Genomic DNA, 26,495 nt, shown 5'->3' on the forward strand with positions numbered 1-26,495 from the left:
ATATGATAAACGTATATAAGTATATAAATGGCCCATACAAAAAATATGGAGAAAAACTGTTCCAGGTTAAACCCCCCCAAAGGACGAGGGGGCACTCCCTCCGTCTGGAGAAGAAAAGGTTTAGTCTAAAGGGGCGGCACGCCTTCTTTACCGTGAGGACTGTGAATTTATGGAACGGTCTACCTCAGGAACTGGTCACAGCAGGAACAATTAACAGCTTTAAAGCAGGGTTAGATACATTCCTGGAACAAAATAACATTAATGCTTATGCAGAATTATAAAACTACATCCCTTTCCCTTATCCCCTTACATCCTTCCCTTCAATCCCCTGGTTGGACTTGATGGACGTATGTCTTTTTTCAACCATACTAACTATGTAACTATGTAAATGGATGCCACTAAATGGTCCATTTAGGAGGCAATAACAGAGAAAATATGAACTTTAGCAATCCAAAAAAATTATGGAGATAACTTTTTTAATAAAATTTCGTAGGGTACCATGAAAATAAATATTTAAAAAAAGATACAGTAGTGAGGAAGAAATTGTATTAAACAAAATGTATCTTTATTATAATGAAGTTTTAATGAATTTTTAAACAGGGATTAACTTTTTACATTTTTTCTTAGGTAGTACTACTACTCCCAGCATGAAACACACTGTTCAATGATAGGAGTAGCAGTAACTGTACTAATTAACAGATCGCCCACTTCTGACACCCGTTGCGATCCTCCTGTATAATGTATAGATGAGGCTGGCTGCTCTTCTATGGTCCCCTGATGTGTATCTATACACCTATTCATATTTCCCAGATGGTTCCAGCCACTCACAGCTCTCTACAGGAAATATGAATAATAGGTATATATGCGGCATATTCTCTTACTACAGTGGTACCAGAAAAGAGTGGCCGGCTGCCCGCATCTATACATTATACAGGACAATCACATCAGGTGTCAGAAGTGACACTCGCTGCAATCTGTCTATTTATGCAGGTACCACAGCTCCCAGCATGGAGCAGAGTGTGCTCCATGTTGGGAGCAGTAGTACCTGCAGTTCACAGATCACAGCATCAATCCTGACACCCGTTGAGATTCGAGAGTCGAGTCGAAGTTCGGATTCGGTCCGAAACAAATTTTTCCATGAAATTCGGAACGAATTTGACTTTTTCATATTTGATTCACTCATCTCTAGTCACAGTATGCAAAGTGGTTGTCCAAAATAGGTTTAAAGAAAATATAATCCTTGTAAATGAAAAGAATCTCAATGGCTAGTGCCAAAAAAAATCATTCAGTCTTTGCACTTAAATCAGATCAACATTAATCTTAATGTATTTATTGCAGACCGTGCTACAAGAGACTGGAAATGCTCAGCCTGTTTTTATTAGACACCTGCAGGCTTCTAGACAAGTGTCCAAGTACAGGATGCAGATGGATCTCCTGCAGGGAAGCATTTAGTTATGCCTGACTGTGCCAGTTCAGAAAGCATTAGTGAAAGCAATGAAGATATTTAGAAAATGATAACAGATGATATTAAAGAAATATCACAAATAGAGACAAATATTACCATGATATCCTCCTTATTCCTAAAATTCATGAGGTGAAACAAAAAAACTTTTCTATCTTGTCTATTATTTTTCTCCCTCTAATGCTAAGGAAGAAGTTAAAGGGGTACTACCGTGCTGACAACTTATCCCCTATCTAAAGGATAGGGGATAAGTTGTCTGATCGCGCGGGGTCTCGCGCGCAGCACCCCGCTCTCAACAGGCCCCAGAGTGAACATCGCTCGGGGTCTGATGACTGCCGATCATGGGGCCGGAATATCGTGATGTCACAGCTCCACCCCCGTGTGACGTCACGCTCCGCCCCTTCAATATAAGTCTATGGCAGGGGGCGGAGCTGTGACCTCACGATCACCGGCCCCGTCATCAGACCCTGAGCGGATGTTCGCTCCAGGGCCTGATGAGAGCGGGGTGCTGTGTGCGAGATCGCGGGGGTCCCCAGCGGTGGGACCCCACACGATCAGGCAACTTATCCCCGATCCTTTAGATAGGGGATTAGTTGTCAGCACGGTAGTACCCCTTAAAAGCTTAAAGGGGGTTTTCAAGACTTTTCAATAAACTAGCATTGCATTGACTTTTGTGGGCATTATGGGGGATATGTATCAAAACCTGTCCAGAAAAAGTTGCTGAGTTGCCCATAGCAACCAATCAGATCCCTTCTTTCATTTTTGAAAAGGCCTCTGAAAAATGAAAGATGAAATTTGATTGGTTGCTATGGGCAACTCAGCAACTTTTCATCTGGAAAGGTTTTGATAAATATCTCCGTGTGTGCTTGATATACAGTTTCGTTTTTTATTTCCAACACTTCTGTCTAGGGCAAGAACAGGGCAGTGGAGGGTAGATCTTAGACTGGAGACTAGACACTTAACTCTAGGCATGCTGGGTATGATAGCAATGAGGCAAAAGAGGAAGTGAAGCATGTAAACACATAGCTGTGACATCACAAGAGAAAAATCTAATCTGGCCATACATAGCTATGATTTTTAGTAGTCACAGGAATAAAGCTTCTGAGCTCCCTTATTGTAATTCTCCATGTCCTATAGATGGTAATAAAAAGTTCTTGACTGGAACTCTATGGTCTGACAAAACTGCAAGGCGACCAATGTTTTTCTATAAATGATTCCCACCAAATGATAGACTTCTTCAGCCTCTTGATAATAATGGATAAGGGTTCCCTAGTTTTCCAGTATGGATTCTTATGTGAGAGGTTTCATCTGTCTTGTGGGAGGCCGGGACAGTGATGACTACACAAGTGTTAAGTTTTCCCAGCAGGGGGATAATAGTTCTCCAATCCAGCTGCACATAGTGGCAATGTTACACATGACCCGTAAGGCCGCACAGGAATACAGCTGTGGAGCATGAGAACACAGCTTTCCAGTGTCCATTCATCTCATTATTACACCATTCCTGCTACATTTGGCAGCTTCAATGTCAGGAGATAGTTCTGTATTACAGCAAGTTGATGCTACTTCATATATTAGGAAAAATACAACATTATTGGCCTGTGAGTAAGGAACTTGCTCAAAGAGAGGAAAACCAACCATTTTTTAAGGTGCCATTTATGTGACATCTGCAAGTTATGGGGAATTTGAATTCCTTGAATCCTAAGGCACTGCTGGAAAGTGCTGGGAAAGCTCCTTGTGTATACATCAAACATATCCTTATGCCCCCATTCACGCAGTGGAAGACAAAAGTGTGTCTTTTTGGTCTCTATCAGACAGGTATATGTCTAATATTGTCTTCTCTTTTTTACACGAAGTCTAAGGACAATAAATGTTACAGCATGCTTATACAATGGCATCTGTTGGAGGTATATTTCAGAGATATGCATCTAGAGTTCATCACAATGTATAACTTCGATAGACACTGCAAAATACAGGGTGAAAGAACCTTTGGGGCTGTGTTAGAATGCTCGTACCGACCCTGTACACAAGCACTGTTTTCATAAATTGACACTTGTCTACCGAGCCTATCAGATGGCTGGAACGGTGGGTTGGCAGTGTTCAGCTCTTTGTGGCTGTGAGCCATCGACAGCACATCACCCATTAGGCTAAGTTTCTACTTTTAATCCTTTTGGTGTTTTTTCACTCTTTTTTGGCGTTTTTCGGCTCCTTGGCATGTTGAGCCACTTTTTTTTTTTTTTTTTTTTATTCAAAATTGTGGCGTTTTTCTCCCATAGAAGTCTATGGGAGTGAAAAAACGCCAAGAAAAACAATATGTGGGTTTTAACTTTGGCGTTTTTGCAGGCGGTTTTTATTCGTTTTTGGACTAGCGATCCAAAAGTGATGGAGATACCTTTGTGAATAAAATTTCGTAGGGCACCATTAAAAAAAAAAAAAAGATACAGTAGTGAAGGAAGTTGTTTCTTTTTTATGACAAAATTTTTATTCATTTTAAACAGGGATCAATTTATGTGGGCGGGCGGGGACCTAAAAATGTAGCCGACAATAATAAAAATGTAGTGTGTGTGTGTGTGTGTGCTTTTCACTTTTTTTCTTAATTTTTTTAGGTAGTACTACTACTCCCAGCATGGAAGACACTGTTCCATAATGGGAGTAGTAGTACCTGTACTAATTGACAGATCGCCCGGCGTTCTGTTGGGATCCTTTTGTATAATGAGCCGGCTGCTCTTCTATGGTCCACTGCACTAGTGTTGCTCGCGAATATTCGCAAAGCAAATTTTATTTGCGAATTCGCGAATATTCACGAATGTAGCACTATATATTCGCAATTACGAATATTCGCTTTTTTTTTCACAGTACACATCACAGTGATCATCCCTCTCTGCTTCCAACTTGGTGTAAAGAAGGCTCTAATACTACTGTGTGAGACTGGTGCACGAATATTGATCCCTCCTTTCTTTTAGCTTGTGGGCCAATGAGAATGATGCGAATACAGTTGTCAGAGATTAGCAACATACCCAGCAACCAATAGGAAAGTATCCCTCCCCTTCACTATACATTATACAGGAGGTATCACAGCGGGTGTCAGGAGTGACATCTGCTGTAATCTTTCCTTAACTGCAGGTACTACTACTCCCAACATGGAGCACACTTTGCTCCATGCTGGAAGCTGTAGTACCTGCATTAATAGACAGATTGCAGCGGGTGTCAGACGTTACACTCGCTGCGATCTGTCTATTAATGCAGATACTACAGCTCCCAGCATGGAGCAGAGTGTGCTCCATGTTGGAAGTAGCAGTACCTGCAGGTAAGAACAGATCACAGCGGGTATCACTACTGACATCCGCTGGGATCGTCCTGTCTATAGCAGAGATGCAGAGCGGCTGTATACAGCGCTCGCATCTCTGCTCTGTACTCCGGCCAGCCACTCACTCGTTCATATTTCCCTCTGAGAGCTGTGATTGGCTGCAACCATCATACGGCCAATCACCACTCTGGGCGGAAAATATGAATGAATGATGTTCTATTCACATCACTCTCCATAGTACAGAGCAGAGATGCGAGCGCTGTGTAGAGCCACTCTGCGTCTCTGCTATATTATGGACGATCGCATCGGGTGTCAGGACTGACACCCGGGGCGATATGTCAGTACAGGTACTACTACTCCCATCATGGAACAGTCGGTTCCATGCTGGGAGTAGTAGTACTACCTAAAAAAAAAATAGAGGGGAAAAAATGAAACACACACACTTTATTAAAAATGTATTAAAATTTAGTTATAAAAAATAAATTTTTGTTAAATAATTTTTTTTCCATCACTACTGCAATGCCAAAGGTGCCAAAAAGGCAATTTCCCCACAAATGAAAAAACGCCAGAAAAAACGCCAGACGCAGGAAATTGCACTGGCGTTTTTTCAGGCGTTTTTTTCTAACCAAAAAATGCAGGACAAAAAAACAAGTAGAAACTTAGCCTAACAGGGAATATGTGCTGCTGTTGATTTTTAACAGGTTGAAATGCTCAGTGCAGCCTATGAACGAGCATGTGCTCATTATTTGCCGGCTGATCATTGGACCTATTACATAGGGTGATGCCAGCCTGTTTAGTTGATAATCGCCCTATGTAATAATGTCCTTACACACCGCCATCATTTGCACAGTGTCATTCTGATGTGACTTACATTAGAAAATTGCTGAAAATTTAATATATGGCCAGATATTCCACTACCAATGCTTTGGTAGCCTCCATACACTAGAGGTAGGGTAATAGCTAAAGGGGAGTTTTGGGGGATGTCCCTTGGGTGCTGGTTGTCAGAAAAGGTGCCGATAAGAAACTGTGCCCTGACCAGGGTATTTAGACAAAGGGCTGTGGCAGTAAACTGAATATCTACACTAAGTAAAGGAGGGCCTAGCTAGATCTCTGGTCATTAGTTGTTTTTAGTTGTTTTTTTTTTTTAGAAGAGTAGGAAAGGATCTTTTTACATCCTTAAGATTTACAACTATGGGTAAATAGTCAAAACTGACTGCAATATAATCTGGTGCAATAAAAACTGGCTTACATGACTTTCACCACATTTTCAATGTGTTTAGATGCCTTTTATTCATTTTTGCACCTCGCTTGCCAAGGGGGCAGGGTTTACTGGAAAGTGGATGGCTCCAGTAAAAGGGGGCATTATCTATATGCACCACAAATTAATATGTAGGCCATAGCTAATACTAAGTGTGAACTTAAACTAGACAGTGTAAAGATGGACCAGATTTTACAACCTTCACTGTTAAAATCTGGCACTTTTTTAAAGGAATATTCAAGTGCCCCCAAAACTAATCAACCTTTTCACGAGATAGGGGATAAGTGTCTGACTGCAGGAGGTCTAACCGCTGGGACCTCCAGCGATCTCCCAAATGGAGATCTGTCTCTCCCAGCTAAATAGAGCAGCAAAACATGCATGCGCCCTGAGGTGAGTGGAGTGGCGGTGTGTATGCATGTATAGCCATTCTAGGTCCCCGTTTGGGAGATCATGTGGTGTGCCAGTTGACCTCCCCACCAAGTGATAAGCCACTTATCCCCTATACTGTATATTTGGGATATGTTATCAGTGATCAAATGCCTCTTTAAATTACCTAGTCTAAGTATACAATAAGAATTACATGACTGGATGGGATTTTAGATACATCCCTTCCCCTCTAAACCTACTCACAACCGATTATAACCCCTTTTTCCCCCAAAAGGACACTGACACAAATTGTGGAAAAATTGGGCCGTGTGGCCCATTTATTTAACAAACAAATAAATAACAGTTAAATATGTTATACATATAAACATAACCAAAGTTCACTGGAGGGCACTCCCCTCCCCCAATCAGACTTGTGCACCATGCTCTTACCACTGGCCACGACCACCTGACCCAGGGGCACCTCCTGAGGCCCAGAATCACCACCAGGAGGCCCAATTGAACAATCTCAAACATTTATTTTTGAAACTGCTACCTCCCCCGGGACCCTTTCACAACAATAAACAACATGTTTCAACCAAACAACAATAAAAAGGGTGGGTGGGGTGGGCGGGACCTTCTTCTTGCTTCCACACGTCGACTGGTGAGTACCCTCCCCCATAGCAACCCCTTATATACACTCCCCCCTCCCCTCCAGATGACCTCCCTGTCACCCCACTTTCAAGCTAGCTGCTGCTGTCCCTTAAAGGGGTTGTGCGCTGCCATGGCTTTCGGAGCTCCGCACGCAGCGTCCGGAAGTTCATTACTCCAAACGCTGTGTGCGGGCCTCCGTGTTCGCGGCTGCCGGGCGTGACGTCACGCCCGCCCCCTCTACCAAAGTCTATGGGAAGCGGAGGGGGCGGGCGTGACGTCACAAGGGGGCCGGGCGTGACATCACGCCCGGTGGCCGCGAACACGGAAACCCGCACACAGCGTTCGGAGTAATGAACTTCCGGATGCTGTGTGCGGAGCTCCGAAAGGCAGGGCAGCGCACAACCCCTTTAAAGGGGCAGCAGTAAATCAACTCCTTATACCCCCCATTACCTTGCCATCCCCCCCCCCCCCCGTAACCCAAATTACCCCCTATTCCATATGGAAGGGTCACTAAAACCCCCGTTAAGGCGCCACTACGCCAGGGGTTTCCCGCCCCCCGCTCCGTTTGCTCCCAGTTTCTTTTGAGTCTCTTTTGAGTGATGGTGGGCACGCTTAATAGTCTGAAGTTCAAATAAGTGACCTTTCATCATATGGACATGAAGAGGGATGTAGGGGTTAATTGCAGTCATTTTGTAATGGGGGGGGGGGGGCAGAACAATGTGTGGACAAATATCCTACCTCCACTGGTTCATTTCTATGCAGCATCTGGTTGTCATATTTAACAATAATCCTTATTTTCCGTCTTGGAAACGGATGTAATCTATAGACATAAACATCTGTGCACTTAAAGACCTATATTGACTTCTCCTGTTTAAACAGCGGAAAAGTGACAAAATGTATAGCTGAACTACACCGATTACGCACAGTGTACATTCTACAGCGATTTCATAGAAACGGATTATTGCAGATTGTGATGTCACAGGATAGAAGTGACAAAGACAGTGATGTCACATTACAAAGGTAATGACCAAAGTGAAGTGTCAGCAAGGGAGTAATAGTAATAGGAATGCCATAGTGCAGGAATGATGCGCACAGTGATGGCACTGCCCATGGCTAGTACATATTATGAAGTCATAGGCAGGATGTCACAGCACAGGCATAATATGAAGGAGATTTATCAAAACCCGTCCAGAGGAAAAGTTGCTCAGTTGCCCATAGCAACCAATCAGATCGCTCCTTTCATTTTTAACAAGGTCTCTGCAAAATGAAAGAAGTGATCTGATTGGTTGCCATGGGCAACTTTTCCTTTGCACAGGTTTTGATAAATCTCCCGGCAACTTTTCCTTTGCACAGGTTTTGATAAATCTCCCCTGTAGGGGAAGATTTATCAAAACCTGTGCAAAGGAAAAGTTGCCTAGTTGCCCATAGCAACCAATCCGATTGCTTCTTTCAATTTACAGGAGCCTTGTAAAAAATGAAAAAAGGGATCTGATTGGTTGATATGGGCAACTGGGCAACTTTTCCTCCGGGCAGGTTTTGATAAATTTCCCCATTACATCCTTCTTCAGGGATAATGCACAAAATGATGTCAAAAGGAGGGCATATAGATGATAAAACAGTATCATAATACCAGGATAATGCACACAGGCATGTCACACTATAGAATAAAACCGATATTGCCTTCTGTGGTGAAGGAAATTTCTCAGACCCCAGGGCCCAACTTTAGCAAGGCATTTACTTATGCTTCTGACTGGACTGGACTGTGCTTGTGTTAAAGGGGTACTCCGGTGGAAAACATTTTTTTAAGGTCTTTATAAGTCAACTGGTGCCAGAAAGTTAAACAGATTTGTACATTACTTCTATTAAAAAATCTTTACCCTTCCAGTACTTTTTAGCAGCTGTATGCTACAAAGAAAATTCTGTTCTTTTTGAATTTCTTTTTTGTCTTGTCCACAGTGCTCTCTGCTGACACCTCTGTCCATGTCAGGAAATGTCCAGAGCAGCATTGGTTTGCAATGGGGATGTTCTCCTGCTCTGGACAGTTCCTGATACGGACATCAGGTGTCAGCAGAGAGCACTGTGGACAAGACAAAAAAGAAATTATAAAAGAACAGAATTTTCTCTGTAGCATACAGCTGCTAAAAAGTACTGGAAGGGTAAAGATTTTTTAATACAAGTGTGGTGGCGGAAGAGAGCACACGGTCTTGTGCGAGTGTAGGGTGTTTAGGGTGTCGTTGTGCAGAATAATTAAGGGCGCTGTTAACCCTTGTCACTCGTGACACCAGGGTGAGGGTTAAATACTGGGTTTCTTGATAGGCCTATTGCCACCCTTCCCAAGAGCAATAGGTGATGCAGAAATAAAGGATTGTCCACAACCACTGTTAACTGAAAACTTGCAGGAACTTTTCCTGAGGAGTTTCTGTGCATGAAGTAACAGTAACAGTCCAGATAACAGAGTCTCTTTACATCAGGCTTGAGCAGCGATTGACAGTCGGTTGGGATCATATAAGCCCAATTTGGCTTGTGAAGAATTGTATAGCAGAGATCCGGTAGATTTAGGGGAATATTGAGGTCCAGTGATCTTGCGATGAGTAGCAGGGAATTGCTTAGTCTATCCGCTATGTTAGAGGCCGAGGCCGCAAGGCTTTGGCCTAGTAATTAGTCTTGTAAATTGCGGAGGTCCTACCTCTTCCAGAGTCAGCAACCCAAGAGAGGGATCAAGATGGCGCGGGTCCCTTATATGGGCAGGGGCCGGCCGTTTTGGATTGGTCCATAACAACTGTCACTCACCGTAACATTGCAATGTGGGTGAATACGTCACGGGAACCTCCAAAGGTCCTGTAGCAAAACCATAGAGTTTCTACCCAATCACGTGACCCGCAGGTCCTGCTATGCTCCGAACAGGTAGATAACTAAATATATACATTCTCATACTTATAATTATATAAATATTAAATAAAACTGCTATATACTTATTGACTAAGTGAGAGGTGACAAGGGGAGATCTACAAAAGAGGGACCCCGACGTCCTAGGGACTCTGGCTATGGGGACCTCTTACACAGGTAACGTATATATTACGGTACCGGGACACCACAGAAGTAATTTACAAATCTGTTTAACTTTCTGGCACCAGTTCATAAAAAAAAATAAGGTGGGCCCTGGCCCTGGTGCTGGAGGGAACCTATAAGATGCCAATATTATAATGCCATATATAGTACATAGGGTCCCTGGTACAAATTTTGTATTGGGGCCCATTTTTGCCTCTAGTGCTGCTATAGCATTTTATTCCTGTTAGTGCTGCTTATTCCATTGTATTCTGGAATCTTTGTATGGCGCGGGTCATCCCCCTGCAGCTTGTAACAAATTGTCCCAGAACTTCCTGCAGCTCTCTGTATATTGTTAATCCGGCTCCCTCTTGCGTTGTGTATACAGCTCCTAACCTCACTTGTTCAGTGCTCTGCACACTGTCACTGACCCTCCGCTTCCACTGGTGAGTGTACTTTCACTGACCCCACAGCAGTGGCCTGCATGTTCTCACTTTTCTGTCCACCCCCCAGTGATCTGTCCTGTATCAGTCTCTGCTCTTCTATGAATTCATGTTGCCTTTAATGGAAATTTATAGAATATTTAGGGTATGATGTTTTCTTAGCTTTTCCTTAGACAGGTGTTAGAAATGTTCCTTATCATACTGTCAGAGAGCAATATGGTAAATGCTAATGGTGAGGTAATGCAAATGCTGCTTATTTTCTAGTATAATATTATCTATCTATCATCTGTCTGTCTATCTATCTATCTATCTCCTATCTATCTATCCAGATGAAAAAGGATTTGACTGCAGCACACCAGCATATCCAGTAAAAAGTGTTGTAGCTTTATTCCATAGATAAAAGGACTACGTTTCTGTGGTCTCACACCACCATTGTCTTGTCTTGTCTTGTCTTGTCTTGTCTTGACAATGGTGGTGTGAGACCACAGAAACATAGGGGGAGATGTATCAAAACCTGTGCAGAGGAAAAGTTGCTGAGTTGCCCATAGCAACCAATCAGATCGCTTCTTTCATTTTGCAGAGGCCTTGTTAAAAATGAAAGCAGGAAGCTGATTGGTTGCTATGGGCAACTGGGCAACTTTTCCTTTGAACAGGTTTTGATAAATCTCCCCCATAGTCATAGGCGTGCGCAGCCCATTGCATTAGGGTGTGCACCCTAAAGCACAAACTCACTCCGCACACGCGTGTATATATATATATATATATATATATATATATATATATATATATACACATATACACACACTCCTGCTTGCATAGTGTAGGAGGATTGGATCCAGGGCCAGTTTTAGGCTTAGCATGTCCCTGGGCAAAATCAGAAGTGGGGTCCCAAAAGTTGTAATACTGCACTAATCAGATTAGCACATTTTTGGTCACTTCAAATATCATAAAAAATATCTAAAAAGCAAAAAAAAATAAAAAATGGTACCGATAAAAACTACAAATCACAGCGCTAAAAATGACCCTCATACATCCCCATATACAGAAAAATAAAAGTTATAGGGATCAGAATAGTACAATTTTATATTTTTGTATTCACATTAGGTTGGCAGCATAGTTCCCCCACATTAGGTTGGCAGTATAAATCTCCCACATTAGGATGGAAATATATTTCCCCCACATTAGGTTGGCAGCATAGTTCCCCCACATTAGGTTGGCAGTATAAATCTCCCACATTAGGATGGAAATATATTTCCCCCACATTAGGTTGGCAGTATAGTTCCCCCACATTAGGTGCAGTACAGTTCCCCCACATTAGGTTAGTAGTACAGTTCCCCCACATTAGGTTGGCAGTATAGTTCCCCCACATTAGGTTGGCAGTATAGTTCCCCCACATTAGGTTGGCAGTATAGTTCCCCCACATTAGGTTGGCAGTATAGTTCCCCCACATTAGGTTGGCAGTATAGTTCCCCCACATTAGGTTGGCAGTATAGTTCCCCCACATTAGGTTGGCAGTATAGTTCCCCCACATTAGGTTGGCAGTATAGTTCCCCCACATTAGGTTGGCAGTATAGTTCCCCCACATTAGGTTGGCAGTATAGTTCCCCCACATTAGGTTGGCAGTATAGTTCCCCCACATTAGGTTGGCAGTATAGTTCCCCCACATTAGGTTAGTAGTACAGTTCCCCCACATTAGGTGCAGTACAGTTCCCCCACATTAGGTGCAGTACAGTTCCCCCACATTAGGTGCAGTACAGTTCCCCCACATTAGGTGCAGTACAGTTCCCCCACATTAGGTGCAGTACAGTTCCCCCACATTAGGTGCAGTACAGTTCCCCCACATTAGGTGCAGTACAGTTCCCCCACATTAGGTGCAGTACAGTTCCCCCACATTAGGTGCAGTACAGTTCCCCCACATTAGGTGCAGTACAGTTCCCCCACATTAGGTGCAGTATAGTTCCCCCACATTAGGTGCAGTATAGTTCCCCCACATTAGGTGCAATATAGTTCCCCCACATTAGGTGCAGTACAGTTCCCCCACATTAGGTGCAATATAGTTCCCCCACATTAGGTACAGTATAGTTCCCCCAAATTAGTTTGGCAGTATAGTTCCCCCACATTAGGTACAGTATAGTTCCTCCACATTAGGTTGGCAGTATAGTTCCCCCACATTAGGTACAGTATAGTTCCCCCACATTAGGTACAGTATAGTTCCCCCACATTAGGTACAGTACAGTTCCCCCACATTAGGTGCAGTACAGTTCCCCCACATTAGGTTGGCAGTATAGTTCCCCCACATTAGGTTGGCAGTATAGTTCCCCCACATTAGGTACAGTATAGTTCCTCCACATTAGGTGCAGTATAGTTCCCCCACATTAGGTGCAGTACAGTTCCCCCACATTAAGTGCAGTACAGTTCCCCCACATTAGGTGCAGTATAGACAAGGACAAGTCTAGAATTTACCATGAGGCTTACGGGACTAATTCTACCCCTGATCTTATATTTGCCAAGGGGTTCAATGGGCGGAGCCAAAGGGTTGTCAAAATTAGGTTTTGCCTAGAGTGTCAAAAATCCAGGCACCAGCCCTGACTAGACCTCCCACTTGTGTGTATGTTTGCTGGTGTTTATGTGGATGCATTTGATGTGATTTGAAAAAAAAATTGTAAGTTGAATGGTAAAACTCATCTTTTTCTTTACTTGGCAAACAGAAGAACGCTTTTACTATAAGATGGGGCACAGAGGGGGGAATATTCCAAATAGAATTTTTTTTTTTGCACCAGATTGGTTGAAAAAGTCTGCAGCTGACCCAAAACTAGGACTCCCAGCATGTTGCACCATAATGTAAGTTGTACTCCTATATAGTGCAAGATGTGTGGAGTTGTAGTTTTGGTCATCATAGATTGTATCAGGGCATGCTGGGAATTGAAGTTGGTAACTGCACCTCCCAGCATTGCATTCCTTGAAGGAATGCAATGCTGGGATTTGCAGTAACCAACTACAATTCCCAGCATGCCCTGATACAATATATGGTGACCAAAACTACAACTCCCATTATGTTGCGCTATACTATAGTATAGGTTATATGGTGCTACATGCTGGGGGGAGCTGTAGTTTTGGGTCAGCTGCAGAGATATAGGCTGGAATCTGGATCAAGGAAATTTCTTGATCCAGATTCCAGCCTATATCTCTGCAGCTGAGCCAAAACTACAGCTCCCCCCAGCATGTAGCACCATATAACCTATATTATAGTATAGTGCAACATAATGGGAGTTGTAGTTTTGGGTCAGCTGCAAAACATAAGCTGTATCAGGGCATGCTGGGCATTACAGATAGTAACTGCAACTCCCAGCATGCCCTGATACAATCTTGGTCTGCTCTGCAGCTGTCCCAAAATGAATGCATTGCTTCCCCAGGACTCAGGAGTATAGTGCAACATAATGGGAGTTGTAGTTTTGGGTCAGCTGCAAAACCATAGACTGTATCAGGCTAATACAGCCTATGGTTTTGCCGCTGACCCAAAACAAATTTTGGGACAGCTGCAGAGCAGACCGAGATTGTATCAGGGCATGCTGGGAGTTGCAGTTAATACTAACTGTAATGCCCAGCATACCCTGATACTATCAGGACATGCTGGGCGTTACAGTTGCAACTGCAACTCCCAGCATGCAACTCCCAGTATGCCCTGACCACACCACACATGCCCAGGCTCACAGCTCAGGACTACATCCCCATCATGTATGATTGTGACTGTCTATTATATGTAGGCTCACAGCTCAAGACTACATCCCCATCATGTATGATTGTGACTGTCTATTATATGTAGCCTACATATAATAGACAATCACACATGATGGGGATGTAGTCCTTAGCTGTGAGCCTACATATAATAGACAGTCACAATCATACATGATGGGGATGTAGTCCTGAGCTGTGAGCCTACATAATGTAGGCTCACAGTTCAGGACTACATCCCCATCATGTATGGCAGCAGGCCAGCAGCCACTTACCGGCACTTGCTGCTGCTGCAGGCCTCTCTCTCCTTAGCCGTCCTCTCCAGCAGCCCACATTCCAGAGCTGGGGGTCCGGGCTTCTCCTGTCCTTGCCCTGGCAGCGGGCCTCTCCTGTGCGGGCTCTCCAGAAACAGTGCGCGCGTGCGTCATGACGTCATGTGCAGCCATGCGCACCGACGCCTGACCCATCAGCCCCCGCGCTCTTAAAGCGGCCCCGGGCGGCATGTAAGGTCAGTCAGTGTAGGGATAATGTGTGTAGTAGCGGTTGCGGCGCCGAGCGGGGGGTGGTGGTGGGAGTGTTGTGTGCGGGCGGGTGATGTCGGGGATGTCCGGTGGGGCTGGCGTTTAGTAGTGAGAAAGAAAAAAAAAAGTCCTGCAGCAGCAGGCCGCGGCAATTAGGGTGTGCCTGTGCACACCCGGCACACCCCGTGCGCACGCCTATGCCCATAGTCCTTGTATCTATGGACTAAAGCTACAACACTTTTTACTGGATATGCTGGTGTAATGCAGTCAAATCCTTTTTCGCCTATTTACTGTGTTGGACCCAGGACCGGGGCCCCTGTGACTGCCTGCACTCACTAACTCTTGTGCCAACCTGTGTGCTGCTCTCTAGAGATGAGTGAACTTACAGTAAATTCGATTCGTCACAAACTTCTCGGCTCGGCAGTTGATGACTTTTCCTGCATAAATTAGTTCAGCTTTCAGGTGCTCCGGTGGGCTAGAAAAGGTGGATACAGTCCTAGGAGACTCTTTCCTAGGACTGTATCCACCTTTTCCAGCCCACGGAGGCTGAACTAATTTACGCAGGATAAGTCATCAACTGCCGAGCCGAGAAGTTTGTGACAAATCAAATTTACTGTAAGTTCGCTCATCTCTACTGCTCTCCTTTCATCTGTATATCTATCTATCAGTCTATTTGCCTGTTTATCTATTTCATAGCTTTACAGCTCTCTGGTAGTTTGCTATAATATATCAACATAGGGTCCAGGATGTTTATCTAAGAGACTAAACAGGAAACAATTGTATCTACATTTAAATTATTGAAAACTTATCCCCTATTCACAGGATAGGGAAAAGGGGGGGGGGGGGGGTATTTATCAATTTTGCCTGTTGACAGTTTCTTTTTACCCTTTTCTTTTTTCACTTTGGCTTTTGTGGACATGCACCAAATTTATCATTTGGTGCAAGTTATTAGTAATTTTGGTGCAAATGTTGAAATCAGCTGTTCACAGCGCCTTTTACACAGAACTTACCGCCACAGAGGACGGCGTATTTTACCCTGTAGAGCAGCCATTTCAGAGTCCCTCCTGCAGTATATCAGCAAGCGACGAGAGTTATTTTCTTTTGTGGGGTTTATATATAGATATATATATATATATATATATATATATATATATCATGTGAAATGGATTTTATTTTTAACTTACTTTTTTTTTGTTACTTTAGTGCAGTGGTCTTCAAACAGTGGACCTCCAGATGTTGCAAAACTACAATTCCCAGCATGCCCGGACAGCCAACGGCTGTCCGGGCATGCTGGGAGTTGTAGTTTTGCAACATCTGGAGGGCCACAGTTTTAAGACCGCTGCTTTAGTGCTTACCTTTCCTGAACCTGTGTGGCCATGTCCAATGCTGGCTCAAGAGACAACTATGTCGCAGCATAGTAGTGCGCAGCCCCGGAGGTGTCGATTTTTTAAATGTATTTTGACACCTTTACATTTTCTGACATTGCTATGTGTGTTTTCCATGTACAAAATTTCTTGGCGTTGAATTGCGCCAAAAAAAACAAAACCCTAAAGGCGCAAAATTGCGCCAAAGATCGGTTGGCGCAAATGATGAATTACTGACCAAAGTAAAAATCACACACAGGACCTTGTGATTTTGAGAAAGTTGTAAAAATGACAGTGGAGAAAATGTGCCAAACTTTGGAGCAAAAAGTGTTGCGCCAAAGTTACGAGGGAAAAAAACTCATAAATCCTTTGATAAATACTCCCCAAAGTGTCTGATCGCGAATAACTTAACCACTGGGACCCTCTGTAAACTTCAGAACAGGGCCTGTCTCTCCCTGCTGAGCCATCCATTCACATCAGAGGAACGGCACACTGAAAGTAACAGCAGTGCCAGATCAATAAGGGCCTATTCACACTACGTATTTTCCAAGTGGAATTCTGCTCTGGAATTCTATTTGAAAAATACAGTGCAGCAGTCTCCATTGTTCTCAATGGAATTCTGCTGCGACATTTCCACTAGGGAATTTCTGCTGCAAATGTCCTGAAATTCTGTAATCCGCTTTGAAATGCATTGCTGTCTATTGAGACGGCGCATTTACGATCGGTCCTAGCATTATCTTGTTTTGACGGTGCCAGTGCTGTAGTATGAATGAGCCCTTACATGCCAGACACCTACAACAACCATTGGACCCCTATGAGTTTAATGACTTCTGTCATGGCGTCCAACTTTTTTCTGTACAAAAGAGCGCTAATTCTAACAGAATCTCGCAATGGAACCTCAACATGTGGCCAAAAATGTGGTGTGAATGCAGCCTTATAAACAAAACACAGACAACGAGAACAGAAACAGATGTAACTGGCCCTGTGAGCTGCGTGGGGATAAAATATAATCTTACAATGTACAGTAGATATTGTTGGTATAGATCAGGCAGATTTTCCAGTAGGGTCAAGTATTTATAAAATAACTTTTCAAGCCAGTCCCACTTCCTACCCAAAATTATAAGTCAGTACACTGTCCTCTAACTTGCATTTCAGTGATGGTGCAACCATTAGGATATATTCACATGCGGCAGATTTTTGTGCCTTTTCCCTACATTTGAATGAGGGTTTTGCAGAAATCCACATTCATGTTGTAGAAACAACCACAATGTAAATGTATGGAAATTATTTTCAATTCAGTTTTTACTTTCTTCAACATGTCTGTCACATGTGACTATCATTGAAGTGTGTCTATATGTCTATTAGTTTAAAGAATAGGTCTTTGAACTTTCCAAATATTTAGAATTTTTCTTTCTCCGATGAGCTTTCAGTAAAAAGTGTTAAATAAGTGAAACAGCTGTACATAGTAACGTCCACAATAAACCAAACTAAGTATAGAACAAGAGCATGCATCCAGTAATAGGTCATAGGTCTCGCAAGCATCTTTACCTCCCCAATCCAGCAAACATGAGTGTAGGTACAAGGAAAGCAGAGGAGTGACTTATTATAATAAAACCAACTTATTGTATAATTGTAGGCTTACATGTTTTGCCCCCCTTCCCACATGTCCAGTATAACCGATATTGGAAAGCATTAAACAGTTTTTAAGTGCACATCCCTGGGGTCCAGTGGCCCAGTTGGCAACCCCGACATGTAATCATGCAATGAAAATTGGTTAGCAGGGCTGTTTGGGGACTGTACTAGGCCTCGGTGTCTGTCATAACTCGGCTACTTATACAGCCAGACTCGGGCAGGGTGTACCAGAAAACACTGATCTAATAGATTAATATAAGGTACATGCAATACATAAATATATTAAAGCAATCAAATGATTGTTTACAAACAACCCCTAAGGGCATACCTCCCAACTGTCCTGGATCCAGCAGGACATCCCCCATTTTTAGGGTTATGTTCAGCTGTCCCGGAACGGCCCACACATGTCCCGCATTTAACTGTAAATGTTTTCTTATGAGGCATCTACAGTTAAATGTGGGAAGTTTGACAATGTGAAGAGCCATTGGCTCCTCACCCTGTCAATCACTCTTGTGCCCATGGATACAGTAAGCCAGCACAAGAGTGACTGGTCAGGTGTTTAGGTGTTGTGACTGTCAGTACTGCTGCCTCTCTTGGGTGGGGGTACTGCTGCCTGCCTCATTTGGGGGACTGCTGCCTATCAAATGTGAGGGAACTGCTGTCTATCTAATGTGAGGGAACTGCTGCCTATCTAATGTTAGGGAACTGCTGCCTACCTAATGTGGGGGACTGCTGCCTATATAATGTGTGGAAATTGCTGCCTATCTAATGTGGGGGAACTACTCCCTACCTAATGTGGGGGAACTGCTGCCTATCTAATGTAGGGGAACTTCTGCCTACTTATTGTGGGGGAACTGCTGCCTAATTAATGTTGTGGAACTGCTGCCTACCCAACATGGGGGAACTGCTGTCTAACTAACGTAGGGAGAACTGCTGCCAAATTAATGTGGGGGAAAACTGATGCCTAATTAATATGGGGATACTGCTGCCTACCTGGGGGACTATCAACTCTCTCTGGAGGGGCCCTACCTACTTTAAGCACCTATGTGATGAGGGAAACTACCTGAAATACACTGCCTCCCTTATCTGGTCTGTAGTGGTAATGATGGGGGTTGTTGTCAGTCCTCTGATGTAACTGTATGTAATACAGTGGGGCAAAAAAGTATTTAGTCAGCCACCAATTGTGCAAGTTCTCCCACTTAAAAAGATGAGAGAGGCCAGTAACTTTCATCATAGGTATACCTCAACTATGAGAGGCATAATGAGAAAAAAAAATCCATAAAATCACATTGATTTTTATAGAATTTATATGCAAATTATGGTGGAAAATTTTAGTCACCTACAAATAAGCAAGATTTCTAGCTCTCACAGACCTGTAACTTCTTCCTTAAAGGAAAACTGTCACTAAACTCAGCCCCCCCCCCCCCCCCCCCGCGCTAACCATAGGTATTGGCTGGTAGTGCGGGGGACGCTGATCAATATGCTGCCTACCATACCCGGATCCATCCAGTCGTTCCCCCCGTTATCTTCATTATTCCTGATATGCAAATTATCTTCTAACTGGCACGGGCGGGGTTACATACCCCCATCTACCACTGTGACATCAGCACCGCCCGGCTTATGAATTTTCATCCCCCCGTCTTTCCCTCTCAGGGAGGAGAGGGGGCGGAAGGAGGGGATGAATATTCATAAGCAGGGCGGTGCTGCAGACGAGCGGCGCTGCCATCACAGTGCAAGATGGAGGCATGTAACCACGTCCGTGCCAGAAGATCATTTGCATATCAGGAATAATGAAGATAACGGGTGAGCGGCTGGACGGATCCAGGCATGGTAGGCAGCATATTGATCAGCGTCCCCCGCACTACCAGCCAGTACATCTGGTTAATGCAAGGGGAGTTTATTGACAGTTTTCCTTTATGAGTCTCCTCTGTCCTCCACTCGTTACCTGTATTAATGGCACCTGTTTGAACCAGAAACAAAATTGTAGACCTGCACCAGGCTGGGAAGACTGAATCTGCAATAGGCAAGCAGCTTGATGTGCAATGTTTTTCTGCTTAGGGACTAGGACGCCTGATCCGTGTAAAGGAAAGAATGAATGGGGCCATGTATCGTGAGATTTTGAGTAAAACCTCCTTCCATCAGCAAGGGCATTGAAGATGAAACGTGGCTGGGTCTTTCAGCATGACAATGATCCCAAACACAATGCCCGGGCAATGAAGGAGTCGCTTCGTAAGAAGCTTTTCAAGGTCCTGGAGTGACCTAGCCAGTCTCCAGATCTCAACCCCATAGAAAACCTTTTGCCCTTTTGTTGCCCAACCTTTTGTTGCCCAGCGACAGCCCCAAAACATCACTGCTCTATAGGAGATCTGCATGGAGGAATGGGCCAAAATACCAGCAATATTTATTTTTAACAGCATACAAAATTACTTGGGCCTCGCATTTTTCCAGGTTGTAGTGCATCGAGACGTGACGTCACTAGTCAGGTGATGGAGCATATCCTGCTTCAATGGGTGGAGCAACCGTTGAGTGGGAGAGAGATCATTTTGCAATATCTATAAGTACCCTGGTTAGAAAACACTGGTCTTTTGAATGTAATGCAACTCATTTGTGTTTTAATGGGTGCAGTGGCTGATGTGTGGGAGGGAGAAAAGTGACCTCACACTTACAAACTATGGGACTTGTGGTTTGAGAACGAGATTCAACAGGAAATAAAAATAGAGAAAAAGGAACACAGCGGTACATCCACAATTTGTATTTTGATCTACTTGCTTCTCAGCATAAATTCAAACACTAACAGGTTGTTAGTATACATTTTGATCAAAAAGTACAAGCCCACTCGCCACGTCAAGGTCACCTATTTAGAGTGGGTCCCTAACCCAACATTGGTAGAGTGCCGGGCAGCGGCCACCACCACAACACCATGCCCACAGGAAGAGTGACCCAGTGGCCAGGCAGCCCCACTGCTGCACGACCAAGCCCCTGGGCCACATTACCCCACAGACAAAGCATCACAGTAACAATGACCACCGCAGTGCAACCACACCAATGTGAATACCTACCAAGTGCTCCCTGCCAGAGGGCTGGGAGAATGCTAGGAGGAAATCCTTATGCAGTCTCCTGCTAATTAAAAACGCCTGTGCCGAATGGGTGGAGCAGAGTGCTGGCTATGAAAGAGTGGACAGACTACAGTTGTAAAACAAAAAAAAAAGTAGATCAAAATACAAATGGTGGATGTGCGGCTATGTTTCTCTATTTGTGTTGTACATTTGTGGTCTCTCCTTCTTCCATGGCCAGCACTCCACTCCAACCATTTGGCCCAGGCATGTTTATTTAGCAGGAGACTGCATAAGGGTTTCCTCCTAACATTCTCCCAGCCCTCTGGTAGGGAGCACATGGTAGGGGTTCACACTTGGTGTGGTGATCTGTGGCGACCATTGTTTCTGTGATACTTTGTCTGTGGGGTGGTGCCCGGAGACAGGGGCTTGGTTGGGCAGCAGTGGGGCTGCCTGGCCTTTGGGTTGTTCCCCTGTGGGCATGGTGTCTTGGAGGCAGTGTTCGGTTAGGGACCCACTCTGACTGGGTGGCCTTGACGTGGCGAGTGGGCTTGCACTTTTTGATCAAAATGTATACTAACAACCTGTTAGTTCTTTAAATTATGCTGAGGAGCAAGTAGATCAAAATACAAATGGTGGATGTGCGACTATGTTTCTCTATTTGTGTTCAACAAGAAATACCCAGTTCGTAAAAAGATAGCCACAGCATTATGGTAATCTTATAACATAGCCATTTAGCCCCAAGACAAGCACAGATCCTTCCTAAGCATGTCTATCACTGTCTGGCAGGTATGTACTAAAATCACCTTATGGTGGATAACCCCTTTTAAAATCTATTGTAGTTCTCAACTTTTATCACAGCTTAAAGGGGTACTCCGGTGGAAAACATTTTTTTTATTTTTTAATCAACTGGTGCCAGAAAGTTAAACAGATTTGTAAATTACTTCTATTTAAAAATCTTAACCCTTCCAGTACTTATCAGTTGCTGTATAATACAGAGGAAGTTCTTTTCTCTTTTCTTTTAGAATTTATTTTCTGTCTGTCCACAGTTCTCTCTGCTGACACCTCTGTCCATGTGAGGAACTGTCCATAGTAGGAACAATTCCCCATAGCAAACCTCTCCTGCTCTGGACAGTTCCTGACATGAACAGAGGTGTCAGCGGAGAGCACCGTGGTTAGACAGTAAAGAAATTCAAAAAGAACGTTCTCTGTATTATACAGAAGGTGATAAGTACTGTGGAAGGATTAAGATTTTTAAATAGAAGTAATTTACAAACTTTCTGGCACCAGTTGATTTAAAAAAAAAAATGTTTTCCACCAGAGTACCCCTTTAAGAGCCCATGAATATGATAGTCTTAGGCTCTGTTCACATCTGTATCAGAGACTCTGTTTGGAACAGCTATTGACAACTCCATCACATCTAATAGTAAGATTAGCGATACATGCAGCTTTATACTTCTGCCGGCAAAACCCTGACTGTCCCAATGGTAAACTGATGATACACATAGAAGGAGATTTATCAAAACCTGTGCAGAGGAAAAGTTGACCAGTTGCCCATAGCAACCAATCAGATTGCTTCTTTCATTTTGCAGAGGCCTTGTGAAAAATGAAAGAAGTGATCTGATTGGTTGCTATGGGCAACTGGGCAGCTCTTCCTCTGCACAGGTTTTGAGCAAAAGATGAACAACCTATCAATAGTGTGGCTTGTGATCACTAGAGGCTAGCACCTAAAAGTCTAAAGAATAAGACACAAGACAGAAGTGTAAATAGAGGCATGAAGCCATGAGGATCGACCTTCTGTGGAAGAAGAAAAGAAGGTTCAGTATGGAGTATTTCTTCCAACAAACTGGGGGATATTTATCAAAACCTGTGCAAAGGAAAAGTTGCCCAGTTGCCCATAGCAACCAATCAAATCTCTTCTTTCATTTTACAGAGGCCTTGTTAAAAATGAAAGAAGTGATCTGATTGGTTGCTATGGGCAACTGGGCAACTTTTCCTCTAGACAGGTTTTGATAAATCTCCCCCACTGTCTCTTGGCCATGTATGTATGATCAGGTCAATTTCCAAAAGTTTTTACATCCCAACTCCAGGAAGCAAGCTATGCCATCTACTCCGAACCTTCCCCCAGGAGTGTTTACAGAGGAGACAGGAAGCTTACATGATGTTATGTTTTATGCCGAATGGTGGAACTTGTGTATATAATGGGGCTGCTGCTGCACCTCGCTCTTTCCTGAAGAACCCCTACAAAAACGTCACTGACCGCAATGGCTTTCCAAGTATACATACAAAATAGCAGTGGGTAAACCCATAACAGACTCTTTCAGTTCTTTCCCAGCTATCTGAATACTCAACATTTTTTAATCCGTACACCCACCAGGACAGGGCTTCTCAATGCACATTCTTGTTATTCATATTTATGAGCTGGAGGGATTATTATAAAAGCCTCTGTGTGTAAGATGTTATGTCAAGGGCCGGATGAACAAAATTTATAGTGAGCACTAGAAAAAGAGTACACAGTAACACCACTGCGGAGGGTATTAAGAACCTACCCTACTATAGGTATATTTATATAGTAATTCAGCCCATACTTCCATCATACAGAATCATGACCAACACACACTGGGGGGAGCCATGAGGTTGGCTAGACTTACTAAGGGGCCAGTGTGATCCCTCAACTACACTTCAAGGAAAACACTCATTCTGATGCACATTTTATTATTCGTATACAGTGGTCCCTCAACATACAATGGTAATCCGTTCCAAACAGACCATTGTTTGTTGAAACCATCGTATGTTGAGGGATCCGTACAATGTAAAGTATAGGACAGTGGTCTACAACCTGCGGACCTCCAGATGTTGCAAAACTACCACACCCAGCATGCCCGGACAGCCGTTGGCTGTCCGGGCATGCTGGGAGTTGTAGTTTTGCATCATCTGGAGGCCCGCAGGTTGAAGACCACTGGTATAGGAAGTTGTACTCACCTGTCCCCGCCGCTCCGGACCATCACCGCTCGTCACTGCTGCCCTGGATGTCGCCCTCCATCGCTGTCGCCGCGTCCCCGGGTGTCCCCGACACTCCGGCAAGGCCTCTGCTTCCCCAACATCCTCGCTCTCTGTCGCCACTCTCCGTCGCCACCATGACGTCGCTAAGCACGCCGCTCCTAATGGATGACGGGACGGCGTGCGCAGCGACGTGATGACGACGATGGAGAGCGCAGACGATGCAAGGGATCCCGAGGAGGATGCGCCGGAGCCCCGAGGACAGGTAAGTGATCGTCAGCGGACCACACGGGGCACTGTAAATGGCTATCCGGTGGCAGCTGAAGCAGTCTGCGCTGCCGGATAGCCGTTTATGCGATGGCCCCGACATACAAAAGCATCGTATGTTGATGCTGCCTTCAACATGCGATGGCTTCTGAGAGTATGTCGGGGCCATCGTAGGTCGGAGGGTCACTGTATATCTTTGAGCCTTCAATCTGAAGAGCATGGATAGAGTGTACCTGTCTGTATAGTGTACATATGAAATAAAACTAGATCATTGTAACCCATGGGATTGTAAAGATTTATGTTAACAAGAGACCAACCTACTAGATTACTCCATTGTCTGCTTGTGGGAATGCCCGTACACAAAGGGCCTTGGGTGAAATCCCCTGCTGCTATCATTCCAATGGCTCAAAGTTGAAACTCTTAAATTAACAAGCAGAAGACTTAAATGAGTACTGTGGTGTAGGACAACTTATCCCTTTCCAAAGGATAAGGGATAAGTCTCTGCTCGCTGGGGTTCTGACCCCCACGATCTCCTGCACGGTGCCTAGCTCTCCTTGTGTGTGGAGCGATCTCCGTTCCATGCAAGGAGACTGTCGACCCCTGAACAAATCGGTGGTCAACAGGCTCCCTCCATATATCTCTATGGGAGAGTCGGCGATACACAAACGCTGTATCTCAGACTTCCTCATAGAGATAGAGATGCACTGAGGGGGCGTGTAAGCTAGCACTTTGTGCTGGGGTCAACATAGCTCCGTTCATGCAGAGAGCTGGGGCGCTGTGCAGGAGATCCTTTGGATAGGGGAGTTGTCCTGCGCCATACTACTCTTTAAAGGGGTACTATGGTGGAAAACTTTATTTTTTTTTAAATCAGCTGGTGCCAGAAAGTTAAAAAGATTTGTAAATTACTTCTTTAAAAAAATCTTTATTCTTCCAGTACTTATTAGCTGCTGAATACTACAGAGGAATGTCACGATGCCGGCTGGCAGGAGGTGGATCCTCTGTGCCAGAGAGGGATAGCGAGGACCGTGCTAGTGGACCGGTTCTAAGACACTACAGGTTTTCACCAGAGCCCGCCGCAAAGCGGGATGGTCTTGCTGCGGCGGTAGTGACCAGGTCGTATCCACTAGCAACGGCTCACCTCTCTGGCTGCTGAAGATAGGCGAGGTACAAGGGAGTAGGCAGAAGCAAAGTCGGACGTAGCAGAAGGTCGGGGGCAGGCGGCAAGGTTCGTAGTCAGGGGAGATAGCAAAGTTCTGGTACACAGGGTATAAACACACAAAAACGCTTTCACTAGGCTCTAGGGCAACAAGATCCGGCAAGGAAGTGCAAGAGAGGAGACTAGATATAGCCAGGAAACAGATGGGAACCAATTAAGCTAATTGGGCCAGGCACCAATCATTGGTGCACTGGCCCTTTAAGTCTCAGGGAGCTGGCGCGCGCGCGCCCTAGAGAGCGGAGCCGCGCGCGCCAGCACATGACCGCAGGAGACGGGAACGGGTAAGTGACCTGGGATGCGATTCGCGAGCGGGCGCGTCCCGCTGTGCGAATCGCATCCCCAACGGCCATGACAGGGCAGCGCTCCCGGTCAGCGCTGACCGGGGAGCTGCAGGGAGAAAGGCGCCGTGAGCGCTCCGGGGAGGAGCGGGGACCCGGAGCGCTAGGCGTAACAGTACCCCCCCCCTTAGGTCTCCCCTTCTCTTTATCGGGTAACTGCCTCCCCTGGGATGAGGACACCGGGAAAGGAAGGAGGGATTCCTCAACGGCAGGCAGAACCGCAGGAGTAGGAATGGGGAGAGAGGGCAGAGGGCGAGACCTGGCACGGGGCAGTGTGACACCAGGACGAGGGCCATGAGGGGACACAGAAGCTTGCCTGGGAGGGGGGGAGGGGCATTTCCTGTGGCAGGCAGAGTCCTTAATGACCTTAGGGGGACCGGATACAGGAGGAACCACAGAGTTACGGCAAGGGTTACTGGGAACCGGTTTTAGACAGTTCTTGGCACAAGAGGACCCCCAACTCTTGATCTCCCCAGTGGACCAATCCAGGGTTGGGGAATGAAGTTGAAGCCAGGGAAGTCCAAGGAGAATTTCCGAGGTGCAATTGGGGAGGACCAAAAGTTCAATCCTCTCGTGATGAGATCCGATGCTCATAAGAAGGGGCTCCGTGCGGAAACGTATGGTACAGTCCAACCTGGCTCCGTTGACCGCGGAGATGCGGAGTGGCTTGACAAGACGGGTCACCGGAATATGGAATTTATTCACAAAGGACTCCCGAATAAAATTCCCAGAAGCTCCAGAGTCCAGACAGGCCACGGCTGAGAGGGGAGAGCTGGCTGAAGTGGAAATCCGAACAGGTACCGTGAGACGTGGAGAAGCCGACTTGGCATCAAGAGACGCCAC

At 44.8% G+C, this 26,495-nt stretch overlaps 1 protein-coding gene across 3 annotated transcripts in view; it reads right to left on the reverse strand.

The window, feature by feature from the left end:
- TNS2 (tensin 2) overlaps positions 1 to 26,495 on the reverse strand; it is a 181,570-nt gene that overhangs the window by 148,266 nt on the left and 6,809 nt on the right. The window contains exon 1 of one of the 3 annotated variants that reach the window (XM_056555327.1): positions 7,780 to 7,898. The exons of the other annotated variants lie outside the window; for them this stretch is intronic. Coding sequence (XP_056411302.1) covers positions 7,780 to 7,806 — 27 coding nt within the window. The 5' untranslated portion in view covers positions 7,807 to 7,898. Of the gene's footprint in view, positions 1 to 7,779; positions 7,899 to 26,495 lie in introns of those variants that run through there. 3 annotated transcript variants of the gene reach the window in all.

Source organism: Hyla sarda, chromosome 2, assembly GCF_029499605.1.
Source record: "Hyla sarda isolate aHylSar1 chromosome 2, aHylSar1.hap1, whole genome shotgun sequence".
In the NCBI taxonomy this organism is placed as follows: domain Eukaryota; kingdom Metazoa; phylum Chordata; class Amphibia; order Anura; family Hylidae; genus Hyla; species Hyla sarda.